This window comes from Oncorhynchus kisutch, linkage group LG1 (genome assembly GCF_002021735.2).
Source record: "Oncorhynchus kisutch isolate 150728-3 linkage group LG1, Okis_V2, whole genome shotgun sequence".
Lineage (NCBI taxonomy): Eukaryota > Metazoa > Chordata > Actinopteri > Salmoniformes > Salmonidae > Oncorhynchus > Oncorhynchus kisutch.
In genome coordinates, this window is record NC_034174.2 from 46,982 (window position 1) to 60,300 (window position 13,319).

Consider the following 13,319-nt stretch of genomic DNA (forward strand, 5'->3'; position numbering starts at 1 on the left):
AGTGAAGTTCAGTTTCTGAACACTGAGAACAAAATTCTCACAACAATTTGGTCCTTCAAACCGAATCTCAAGACCTGTCCATCCAAGGAACTGCTGAAAACCCTGCACGGGCAGATCCAGGATCCGTAAGACAAAGACCTCTGACTTGAGGGTCTATTTCAGGCCAGTGGTGAACTGATACACGACAGAGGTGGTGACGAGATCTAACCTACATTGTTTTTCCCAGTCTATGAGACAAGTTCGGTAATCTTTATTCACGAATTTGGGGGGAATGATTTAAGATATCTATGATTGAATGTTCTAAAAATGCTTAGAATTAACCATCAATAATAGGTGCTTAATTATTCTGAACAGATACACAAGGTTTGTACTTTGTAGTTTAACCAAAATCGATAGGAAGGAAGGCATGTCCGAAAAGACCTGAGGTAAAGTGCACTACCACAAATAAAAATAACATAAGGAAGGGATATTAAATAGGTGTTGTTAGAAAGGATGGTCGTTTTGTACAAATAGGATAACTTATGGTTAATTGACATGTGGTAAATTAGCCATAGACCCAATTCAAAAGACATACCTAAATAAAGTCCGAAGACCTACATAGTCTATCTGTATATGAGCGATAGATATATTAAAACAGGTGAGGATATACACTAGGCTTGGTGAGAAAGGAAGGTAATTCTATGCGAACAAGATAACTTAACCTATTCAATTCTGAAATAAAGTCCAAAAAAGAGGAGAGGGAAGCCTAATATAGCAGAGTTAAGATACAAGATATTAACTTTAAGACACAACAGAAATAGTTGTGTGGGTAAGACCTAATATCCGATCGACAGTCAACTAGATAGATTGACAGTCAACTAGATAGATAAAGTTTCCAGAAAGGAGAACACACATCAAACATTATATACACAGATTTTCCAGAATGGCACGAAGGTATCTGCACGCACTACCAATGGAAACTATCTAATGTTGAGACCTAAATGTTAAATTGGCCAATATACATTAGCCGATCTAACAGTAAGACCTAAAAGTAAAACTGGTTGAAGTAATTGACCTAAAAGTAAAACTGGTTGAAGTAATTGATCTAAAGTATATTAGTAGGAAGGTAGGCAAGAACTACCGGAGGCGCGCAAAAGAGGTTTGACCATTCCACAAAAAGAGACACACACATAGTCAGGCAGAAGAGCAACTATAGTAGCTAGGTAACGGTAAACAGTACATACATAGATCATAGAAATATATACACATAGATAGTGATAAATACCATAGTGACTGGTGACGGCAAGGATTTATCAAACATGGGTAGTAAATCTTCAAAGGAGGTCCCGGAATTAACGGGAGATGAGCGCTATATGGAGCAAAAGGATCAAATAAATGTCTATTTCGGTTTAAAGTGGAGAAAGAAGTATGAATTTGACGGATGTTTAAATAAAGAAAAACTGGAATCAATGATTAAACAAATAAATAGGGTTTGTGGGGACAAGGTAGAGAAGCAACGGACAGAAGGGCTCGACACCGCCTGTGTGTGGTTAGCCGAAGCGAGGAAGAGATCAGGGGGAGAAAAGAAAAGGGAAATACCAGGGAAAGAAGATGTAGGTTGCCAGGAACAGAAAACGAGAATTCCCACGGCTCCTCTGGAGGCTCCTCATAAGCCTAAATTGTATCCCTCTCTGGCCGATCGGGCGTGGAGAGATGTTGATGAAATAGTGGTGGTGAGGATACGGCAGCAGGTGCTACCCGCACAACCACCACCCCCATATGTGGAGCCTGCTGGAGCCGAGGGAGGGATAATAGAGGTAGAGAAAGGGAAAAAGTTGAGAAAAGTGGATAGAGACAGTCAAAAGAAAGGGGGAGATAGATGCTTCAACAGTAACGATCCGGGTCATTTTGAGATCGTGAGGCACCGGGTAAACACCGCAATAAAGTATTGATCACCGAGACTGTAAACAGAGAGAACAGGTTGAGTCAGAGCATCTGTCCGTAACTATTGGGGTAATTGTAGACAAACATAAAGGAGGCCTTAAGGGGAAGGGACCTAAGGGAAGAAAAAAAATGGACAGGATCAGACGATAGAAAATGTTTCAATTGCAAGAAGACAGGACATTTAGCCCGGGAGTGTAATGCTCCCTGCAAACATTGTGACCGAGTAGGACACAACCACCGAGATTATAATTCAACTAAGGGGAAGGTCAGGTGCGACAATCGGGAGAAAAAGAGAGAGGCAGAGACAATGAGAGCGAGATTAATGAGAATCCTTGCTGGGGAAAAGCTTGAACCTTTAAATTAGGGCTATTTTCTGGAAATTGTCTCGGTGACGGAGTTTGTGACTACAGACAATTATAATAATAGGGTTGTTGGCGTAGAGGCTCCGTCATTCCAATTGTGATGGTGGTTCAGTGGTTAAATAGCTGCCTTCCAAGCTTGAGATCAAAGTTCGGTTAAAGTGTAATTAAATGATTTGTATGTTTTGCCTGGAAAGATACGGTCGCTAGTGTTTGTATAAGACATAAACTGAAAGTTTTAATAGCTTGTTTGGTTCAAATTGATAGAAGGGATAAATTCAACTTTTTTAATAGATTGTTTAGGTTAATTTGAGAGACTAATTCATTAAAAATAATAGCAAAGCGAATTTTGATACAAGACTGTGTCTGTTATATAAATGATCTGCTGGAATGGAGTCGTGTTCAAAATGCTGAATCATAGAAGAGACAGTTACCTAAATCGAATGAATTCTAAATAATAACGAAAAGACAATTACGATAGAGTTGTGCCATTCGAAATGTTGTTATTCTTATGGATTGACTGACATACATTATACATTTAGCGAAGTACATGGTACTTTAACATTTTGGAGTAGAGAAAGTTGGAACGTTTGATTTGACTTTTACGATAGAATTAAATCAGAACTCAATCCGAGTAGGGAGTATATTTTGGTCGAGAGGCAGGTTGAATTGTTGCGTGATAACATAAAACTGCCTCATTACGTTGAATACACAATAACGTTTCTCAAATTCATTTGACAGTTGTTTAGGTACAGACTCCCACTCTTTTCTGTACTTTTGGCAGTCCAATTTTGATTGAGAGATGTTGATTGATGTTGTAAGTTCTATTCAAGATCAAACATTTGTGATTAATTGGGATTGGCTTGTCGAACCCGTACTACTGCTGCTGCAGTCAGCCAACAATGATTTGCAATTCGAGGAAGTTGCTACGGCCAGGAGCGCCTGTTGCTGACATCACTCACAAGGCACTTTTGCAGCTAGGCAATGATGTTGAGGCTGAGGGTGAGAGAGAACATTGTTTGTGTCATTTAGAGGGAAAATGCGTGCGTTATAGCTTTGAGTCACTTTTCAAAAGTTGCTAAAAGTTCCAAATACATTTTTAAAAGTAGCTACATTTGTCAGGGTAGTCTGAAAAGATGCTAAAACTAGCAACAAAATTGCTAGGTGGGCATCACTGGTTGGTGGCGCTCACTGGGCTATATTTGGCTGGAAGAGAGGGAGGTCTGAATAGTTGAATCATAAAAGTTTTGTAATAGTTCCCTGTCATTGATTTTTGGTTTGACTGTTTAGGTAACACCAGTGAAACTTAACAGGAAGTTAAGGTATACTAATTACGTGGAACCATGACAGGTCCGCAAAGTGGATTGCAGTTTGAGTTTATTTTATTTTAAAGGGACAGTGCACGTTTATCACAGTTGTTTGTGTGGGTCTAATGGCAGGGTATTCCTATCAAGCATTTTGGGGAGACTATTTGGAGACAGATTGAATGAGTTACATGGATCATTGAGTAAATTTTAAACTAAAGATTGGAGGGAGTACATTTCCATTTTCCAAGAGACATGTTATCTTAAAGGGATACACTCACATATGGAATACTAGAAGTTTTGTTTTCTGAGTTTTAAATAAACATGTGAATTATTTAGATAAAGGGTTCTTTAATATGTCTAATATAGTATGGAACATGACTGTAAAAGGGTGGTATAACCTTTGACCTCTACCATGGCTTTCCCCTGTGGTCGGATCAGCCTCAGGGGAGGGCCATTTGGATAATGAATTTGTGGTCATTTGTGATACTGATTTTAAGGTAAATTGAGTAATTGTTAATTATGATGGAGTTTATAGCTCTTTGACAAACTTGTAGTTTGAACCACAGAGGACTAAGAAATGGTATAGCCTTGGACTAAGGGCAGACTTTCTTGAGTCTCTTTTCCGATGGCTATAAGGGTACAATAATTTCTCTTCGTGGAGGGTTCCAGAGTAGTAACTGTGATCTGGTCATGTTATTTGAACCTTTTGTTTTATCTTTTGACCGGTAGTAGGACGTTTTATATATATACGGACGCCCAAGGGAGAATTGGACATGTGGAGAATGAAAGGGGCGCTCCTACATGATAATGTCAGACATAAGGATAATTGACTAATCTTACCTAAGTCATTGTTTAGAGATGCAGCAAGGTTGTTACCTGGACAGAGCCAGGTATCAAAGGGGGGGATGTGTAAATTGTGGCCTAGGATAGGATGGGACCTAGGGGGGCTTAGGATAGGACACTTTGTGGCCTATTGGACAATAAACAAATTCTAGCTAACAAGTAGGCATAGCAGTTGAAGATAGAACAAATAAGAAGACTGTTTTTTAATCAAACCTGTATGCCCAAGAAGTTATGCATTACAGGTGAATTACAGGAGAAGGTGATTCACTCAATCCAGTCCCTGAGGAGAATAGACGGGAGCAGCCCCGTTGGGAGGGACCATACCAAGTACTCCTGGTGACAGCCTTCGCGGTGAGAATAGCTGAAGGAGCTACCTGGGTTCATATCACACATTCCGAGAGGGTAAGACACCCTGACACTGTCGAACAATCACAGAGTTAGGAGCAGAACCGAAACCAACAAGGTTCGGGGGTTAACTCTCTAACGACGATTCCCTAAACCCGACCTTTCCTCCCTGTGTGTGTTCATAGAAGTGAAAGTGTGGGTTGGCCTCTGGCTGATGATATGTTTTCTGGGAGGGGGTGAGGCTTTACAGGAGTGCTGATTGGTCTGAGCTGTCTTATTGTGGGAGCAATATTCCTAAATACACCATGACCCATCTGAGAATTCAGAAGTTAGTAACTTGACACATAGTTAGACGATGAGGAGTTTGTATTAACCAAGCATAAGAGATCACTTGATCTGGATAAACAGGGAGTGTAGTGAAGGTAAAGGTTTCAGTTGACACCCTAGTGCCATTCCGGGGGTAGAAGAAGTTAGGGCAGATGATAGCTCTATAGTCAGCCAGAATACAAGCTGAGCCCCAGACAAAACAGAAAATGACAGCAGAGTCGTCCAGAGCCAAGGGCCGGTGTGGATAGTGCGCAGACGAAAGATCTTTAGGAAGTGATTGAGGTGGAAACTGGTTAGAATGGATTCAGTATACAGCCAGATCAGTAGTTAAAGAGAAGTTTATGCCTGCGCCACAGCAAAACCTCAGCTGATAACCATTCCCTTTCCATTTGATGGAATTGATGCACCCAGGGGAATGGCCTGAATGGTAAAGCTGTTCATGAAGGCAGGGAAGCCAGACAATGACAGTTGCATTATCTATATCCCCATGTACCCAGGACATCCAGATTCCCCCTTTCACAGTTACAGGAACACATTATTATTGTATGGCTCGCTACATCACACACGGATGGGACGTAGGGGAAGTAAGGACATTATTATTGTATGGCTCGATACATCACACACGGATGGGACATAGGGGAAGTAAGAACATGCAATAGGACAGAGAATGTTACAACCGACAAGACAATGAGGGACTCGACTGGCAGATGGAAAGGCCTAGAGTGGAGGTCTAGTGGTTTGTGGAGGTATGAGACTGTAACCTAACCCTGCCTACCAATTGGACCGGTAGTTGTGCACTAGTGCAGTTAGGCGTGCCCTTCATCCTTACCCAGAGCCAGGTAGAAGAGAGAGAAGGAGTGCTCTGTCAGGATCTTTTGACAATAGAGTTTACATTGATAGCATTGGAGTTACAAGGAGGTTACCTGATTAGTTCTGGATTGGAATCAAGCATCTTCTGGTGATAACAGCTGCAACTAGGTTGATGGGATGTCAGAATAGAATAGCCTTGAATATGTTACTGGCTGAAAAGGGTGGGAGGGGGGTGTATGAGGTTCGGAGCAGAATGTTATACTTTCATCCCCGATAACACAGCTCCAGACGGATCAGTGAACAAGGCCCTGGCAGAGAACTCTGGGGTAGATAATGTTCTAACAAATTGGTTTGATAGTGTGTTTGGGAAATTAATAAATGTCATGATCACTGTGTTTTGGGTAACCTTCACCTGTGTGACTGTGTTAGTTTTGTGCGGATGTTGTGAGAAAGGTTCTCATTTCCACATCCCTGGAGAAATCGATGAGACAACAGATATGCGATATGGACCGATCCCGAGTTCTGACCAGTGGAATGATGAATACATGACCCCAGACCTAGCGGATGGATCCGGCTCATTCACTTACGAGGAGCCTATGTTTGATGAGACCATTTTTGATGTTTAGGTTTTTTCTTGTATTGATGTTTAGACTGTTTCTTTGATGAAGATTATAACGAAAATGATTTATGAGTTATGATTCTGATGTAGACCTAGAACAGTCATTGTAAATATTGATTTGTTAGGTTGATTTTGGAGAACAGTACATATATCTAATACAAATAGACGTGTGATTTTTATATTTGGTCAAAGTGTGGATTGTTATGGGATTTATTATGAATAATGACTAAATGATGTATACATTTAACGTAGAATTATAACTAACAGACTACTTTCTAGTAGTCATAAATAATGTTTGTTCATTAGGAAGGGGTTATGTAGCATAGACCTAGGAAGAAAGGAATGTATGTGTGTGTCGAAAGAGAACAAAGAGACGCATTAACCTATGTTTGAACCAACCTGGCTGTAACTCTGGGGAGATAAGGTAGGACAGGGAGAGCCCCTCCAGAGCTCTTGTATCTGGGGAAGACTGGAACTGTCAGCTGAGTGGTAATAAACTGTGGTGAGACTCATGAGAAAAGCCCTATGTTGGTGTGTATGTGTGCAGGGTAAGAGAAAGTTATAAAAGGAAGGTCTTTGTATATGCACAGCAGCGCTCTCGTAAATAAACCTTACTGACTATTGTAAACTGGCCTCTGAATATTTCATTTCAATAAGGACCTTACAAATTCTTAGTAACAGACAGAGTAATTTAAGTGAAGTTCAGTTTCTGAACACTGAGAATAAAATTCTCATAACAGTTTCATACAGTTGTTAGCAGGATTAAGGTCTGGTTCCAGTGAAAATATTCTTGATTGATAGATGTATAGACAGATAGACACATCACTTGACTTACCTCTCCTCTAAACCCATCAGAGGTATGGCCAGGTGTTTCCGTTGTCTCCTCACTCTCCTCCGTCTCTTCCAAAACCTCTTCTCTCTCCTCCCTCTCTTCTCTCTCTTCCCTCTCTTCCAACACCTCTTCCCTCTCTTCTCTCTCCTCCCTCTCCTTGAACACCTCCCTGTCCTCCCTCTTTTTGAACACCTGTTCCCTCTTCTCCCTCTCATCTCTCTCCTCGCTCTCTTCCAACCCCTCTTCTAACACCTCTTTCCTCTTCTCCCTCTCATCCCTCTCCACCCTCTCCACCCTCTCCTCCCACTCCTCCCTCTCCTCCTTCTCCTCACTCTCTTCCAACACCTCTTCCCTCTCCTCTAACACCTCTTCATCTTTCAGACTCGTTCTTCTGGAGTCTTCCTCCTCCTCATCTCCTCTCTTCTCCACCTCATCTCTTCCTCTGTCACAGCTCTTCTTGGTTCCTTTAGGACAAACCAGTTTAGTAAGACATGAGAGACAGTTTAATAAGACATTAGAGACAGTTTAATAAGACATTAGACAGTTTAATAAGACATTAGAAACAGTAAGATTAGACATTAGAGACCGTTTAATAAGACATTAGAGACAGATTAATAAGACATTAGACAGTTTAATAAGACATTAGAGAAAGTAGGATTAGACATTAGAGACAGTTTAATAAGACATTAGAGACAGTTGGATTAGACATTAGAGACAGTTGGATTAGACATTAGAGACAGTTTAATTAGACATTAGAAACAGTAGGATTAGACATTAGAAACAGTAGGATTAGACATTAGAGACAGTTTAATAAGACATTAGAGACAGTAGGATTAGATATTAGAGACAGTTTAATAAGACATTAGAGACAGTAGGATTAGACATTAGAGACAGTTTAATAAGACATTAGAGACAGTAGGATTAGACATTAGAGACAGTTTAATAAGACATTAGATACAGTTTAATAAGACATTAGAGACAGTAGGATTAGATATTAGAGACAGTTTAATAAGACATTAGAGACAGTATGATTAGACATTAGAGACAGTTTAATAAGACATTAGAAACAGTAGGATTAGACATTAGAAACAGTAGGATTAGACATTAGAGACAGTAGGATTAGACATTAGAGACAGTTTAATAAGACATTAGAGACAGTAGGATTAGACATTAGAGACAGTTTAATAAGACATTAGATACAGTAGGATTAGACATTAGAGACAGTTTAATAAGACATTAGAGACAGTAGGATTAGACATTAGAGACAGTAGGATAAGACATTAGATACAGTAGGATTTGACATTAGAGACAGTTTAATAAGACATTAGAAACAGTAGGATTAGACATTAGAAACAGTAGGATTAGACATTAGAGACAGTTTAATAAGACATTAGAGACAGTAGGATTAGATATTAGAGACAGTTTAATAAGACATTAGAGACAGTATGATTAGACATTAGAGACAGTTTAATAAGACATTAGATACAGAAGGATTAGACATTAGAGACAGTTTAATAAGACATTAGAGACCGTAGGATTAGACATTAGAGACAGTTTAATAAGACATTAGATACAGTTTAATAAGACATTAGAGACAGTAGGATTAGATATTAGAGACAGTTTAATAAGACAATAGAGACAGTATGATTAGACATTAGAGACAGTTTAATAAGACATTAGAAACAGTAGGATTAGACATTAGAAACAGTAGGATTAGACATTAGAGACAGTTTAATAAGACATTAGAGACAGTAGGATTAGACATTAGAGACAGTTTAATAAGACATTAGAGACAGTAGGATTAGACATTAGAGACAGTTTAATAAGACATTAGATACAGTAGGATTAGACATTAGAGACAGTTTAATAAGACATTAGAGACAGTAGGATTAGACATTAGAGACAGTTTAATAAGACATTAGAGACAGTTTAATAAGACATTAGAGACAGTAGGATTAGATATTAGAGACAGTTTAATAAGACATTAGAAACAGTAGGATTAGACAGTAGAGACAGTTTAATAAGATATTGGAAACAGTAGGATTAGACATTAGAGACAGTTTAATAAGACTTTAGAGACAGTTTAATAAGACATTAGAAACAGTAAGATTAGACAGTAGAGACAGTTTAATAAGACATTAGAAACAGTAGGATTAGACATTAGAGACAGTTTAATAAAACATTAGAGACAGTTTAATAAGATATTAGAGACAGTTTAATAAGACATTAGAGAGTTTAATAAGACATTAGATACAGTAGGATTAGACAGTAGAGACAGTTTAATAAGACATTAGAGACAGTTTAATAAGACATTAGAGACAGCAGGATTAGACATTAGAGACAGTAGGATTAGACATTGGAGACAGTAGGATTAGACATTAGAGACAGTTTAATAAGACATTAGAGACAGCAGGATTAGACATTAGAGACAGTAGGATTAGATATTAGAGACAGTTTAATAAAACATTAGAAACAGTTTAATACGACATTAGAAACAGTTTAATAAGACATTAGAAACAGTTTAATAAGGCATTAGAGACAGTTTAATAAGACAGTAGAGACAGTACGATTAGACATTAGAGACAGTTTAATAAGACATTAGAAACAGTTTAATAAGACATTAGAGACAGTAGGATTAGACATTAGAGACAGTTTAATAAGACATTGGAGACAGTAGGATTAGACATTAGAAACAGTAGGATTAGACATTAGAGACAGTTTAATAATACATTAGAGACAGTAGGATTAGACATTAGAGACAGTAGGATTAGACATTAGAGACAGTTTAATAAAGACATTAGAGACAGTTTAATAAAACATTAGAAACAGTAGGATTAGACATTAGAAACAGTAGGATTAGACATTAGAGACAGTTTAATAAGACATTAGAAACAGTAGGATTAGACATTAGAGACAGTTTAATAAGACATTAGAAACAGTAGGATTAGACATTAGAGACAGTTTAATAAGACATTAGAGACAGTAGGATTAGACATTAGAGACAGTAGGATTAGACATTAGAGACAGTTTAATAAGACATTAGAGACAGTAGGATTAGATATTAGAGACAGTTTAGTAAGACATTAGAGACAGTAGGATTTGACATTAGAGACAGTTTAATAAGACATTAGAGACAGTAGGATTAGACATTAGAGACAGTCTAATAAGACATTAGATACAGTAGGATTAGACATTAGAGACAGTTTAATAAGACATTAGAGACAGTAGGATTAGACATTAGAGACAGTTTTATAAGACATTAGATACAGTAGGATTAGACATTAGAAACAGTAGGATTAGACATTAGAGACAGTTTAATAAGACATTAGAGACAGTAGGATTAGACATTAGAGACAGTTTAATAAGACATTAGAGACAGTTTAATGAAACATTAGAGACAGTAGGATTAGACATTAGAGACAGTTTAATAAGACATTAGAGACAGTTTAATGAAACATTAGAGACAGTTTAATAAGACATTAGAAACAGTAGGATTAGACATTAGAGACAGTTTTATAAGACATTAGATACAGTAGGATTAGACATTAGAAACAGTAGGATTAGACATTAGAGACAGTTTAATAAGACATTAGAGACAGTAGGATTAGACATTAGAGACAGTTTAATAAGACATTAGAGACAGTTTAATGAAACATTAGAGACAGTTTAATAAGACATTAGAAACAGTAGGATTAGACATTAGAGACAGTTTAATAAGACATTCGAAACAGTAGGATTAGACATTAGAGACAGTTTAATAAGACATTAGAGACAGTTTAATGAAACATTAGAGACAGTTTAATGAAACATTAGAGACAGTTTAATAAGACATTAGAAACAGTAGGATTAGACATTAGAGACAGTTTAATAAGACATTAGAGACAGTAGGATTAGACATTAGAGACAGTTTAATAAGACATTAGAGACAGTTTAATGAAACATTAGAGACAGTTTAATAAGACATTAGAAACAGTAGGATTAGACATTAGAGACAGTTTAATAAGACATTCGAAACAGTAGGATTAGACATTAGAGACAGTTTAATGACACATTAGAGACAGTTTAATAAGACATTAGAAACAGTAGGATTAGACATTAGAGACAGTTTAATAAGACATTAGACAGTAGGATTAGACATTAGAGACAGTTTAATAAGACATTAGAGACAGTAGGATTAGACATTAGAGACAGTTTAATAAAACATTAGAAACAGTAGGATTAGACATTAGAGACAGTAGGATTAGACATTAGAGACAGTTTAATAAGACATTAGAGACAGTTTAATAAGACATTAGAGACAGTTTAATGAAACATTAGAGACATTTTAATAAGTCATTAGAAACAGTAGGATTAGACATTAGAGACAGTTTAATAAGACATTAGACAGTTTAATAAGACATTAGAGACAGTAGGATTAGACATTAGAGACAGTTTAATAAGACATCAGAGACAGTAGGATTAGACATTAGAGACCGTTTAATAAAACATTAGAAACAGTAGGATTAGACATTAGAGACAGTAGGATTAGACATTAGAGACAGTTTAATAAGACATTAGAGACAGTTTAATGAAACATTAGAGACAGTTTAATAAGTCATTAGAAACAGTAGGATTAGACATTAGAGACAGTTTAATAAGACAGACAGTTTAATAAGACATTAGAGACAGTAGGATTAGACATTAGAGACAGTTTAATAAGACATTAGAGACAGTAGGATTAGACATTAGAGACAGTTTAATAAAACATTAGAAACAGTAGGATTAGACATTAGAGACAGTAGGATTAGACATTAGATACAGTAGGATTAGACATTAGAGACAGTTTAATAAGACATTAGAGACAGTTTAATAAGACATTAGACAGTTTAATAAAACATTAGAAACAGTAGGATTAGACATTAGAGACAGTTTAATAAGACTTTAGAGACAGTTTAATAAGACATTAGAGACAGTAGGATTAGATATTAGAGACAGTTTAATAAGACATTAGAAACAGTAGGATTAGACAGTAGAGACAGTTTAATAAGACATCAGACAGTTTAATAAGACATTAGAAACAGTAGGATTAGACAGTAGAGACAGTTTAATAAGACATTAGAGACAGTTTAATAAGACTTAAGAGACAGTTTAATAAGACATTAGAAACAGTAGGATTAGACAGTAGAGACAGTTTAATAAGATATTAGAAACAGTAGGATTAGACATTAGAGACAGTAGGATTAGACATTAGAGACAGTTTAATAAGACATTAGAGACAGTTTAATGAAACATTAGAGACAGTTTAATAAGTCATTAGAAACAGTTTAATAAGACTTAAGAGACAGTTTAATATGACATTAGAAACAGTTTAATAAGACTTAAGAGACAGTTTAATAAGACATTAGAAACAGTAGGATTAGACAGTAGAGACAGTTTAATAAAACATTAGAAACAGTAGGATTAGACATTAGAGACAGTAGGATTAGACATTAGAGACAGTTTAATAAGACATTAGAGACAGTTTAATAAGACATTAGAGACAGTTTAATGAAACATTAGAGACAGTTTAATAAGTCATTAGAAACAGTAGGATTAGACATTAGAGACAGTTTAATAAGACATTAGACAGTTTAATAAGACATTAGAGACAGTAGGATTAGACATTAGAGACAGTTTAATAAGACATTAGAAACAGTAGGATTAGACATTAGAAACAGTAGGATTAGGCATTAGAGACAGTTTAATAAGACATTAGAGACAGTAGGATTAGACATTAGAGACAGTTTAATAAGACATTAGATACAGTAGGATTAGACATTAGAGACAGTTTAATAAGACATTAGAGACAGTAGGATTAGACATTAGAGACAGTTTTATAAGACATTAGATACAGTAGGATTAGACATTAGAAACAGTAGGATTAGACATTAGAGACAGTTTAATAAGACATTAGAGACAGTAGGATTAGACATTAG

The 13,319-nt window shown here is 36.7% G+C and overlaps 1 protein-coding gene across 1 annotated transcript in view; it reads right to left on the bottom strand.

Moving 5' to 3' along the window:
- znf831 (zinc finger protein 831) overlaps window positions 1–13,319 on the bottom strand; it is a 144,731-nt gene that overhangs the window by 11,379 nt on the left and 120,033 nt on the right. The window contains exon 4 of the mRNA XM_031833696.1: window positions 7,369–7,829. Coding sequence (XP_031689556.1) covers window positions 7,369–7,829 — 461 coding nt within the window. The remainder of the gene's footprint in view (window positions 1–7,368; window positions 7,830–13,319) is intronic.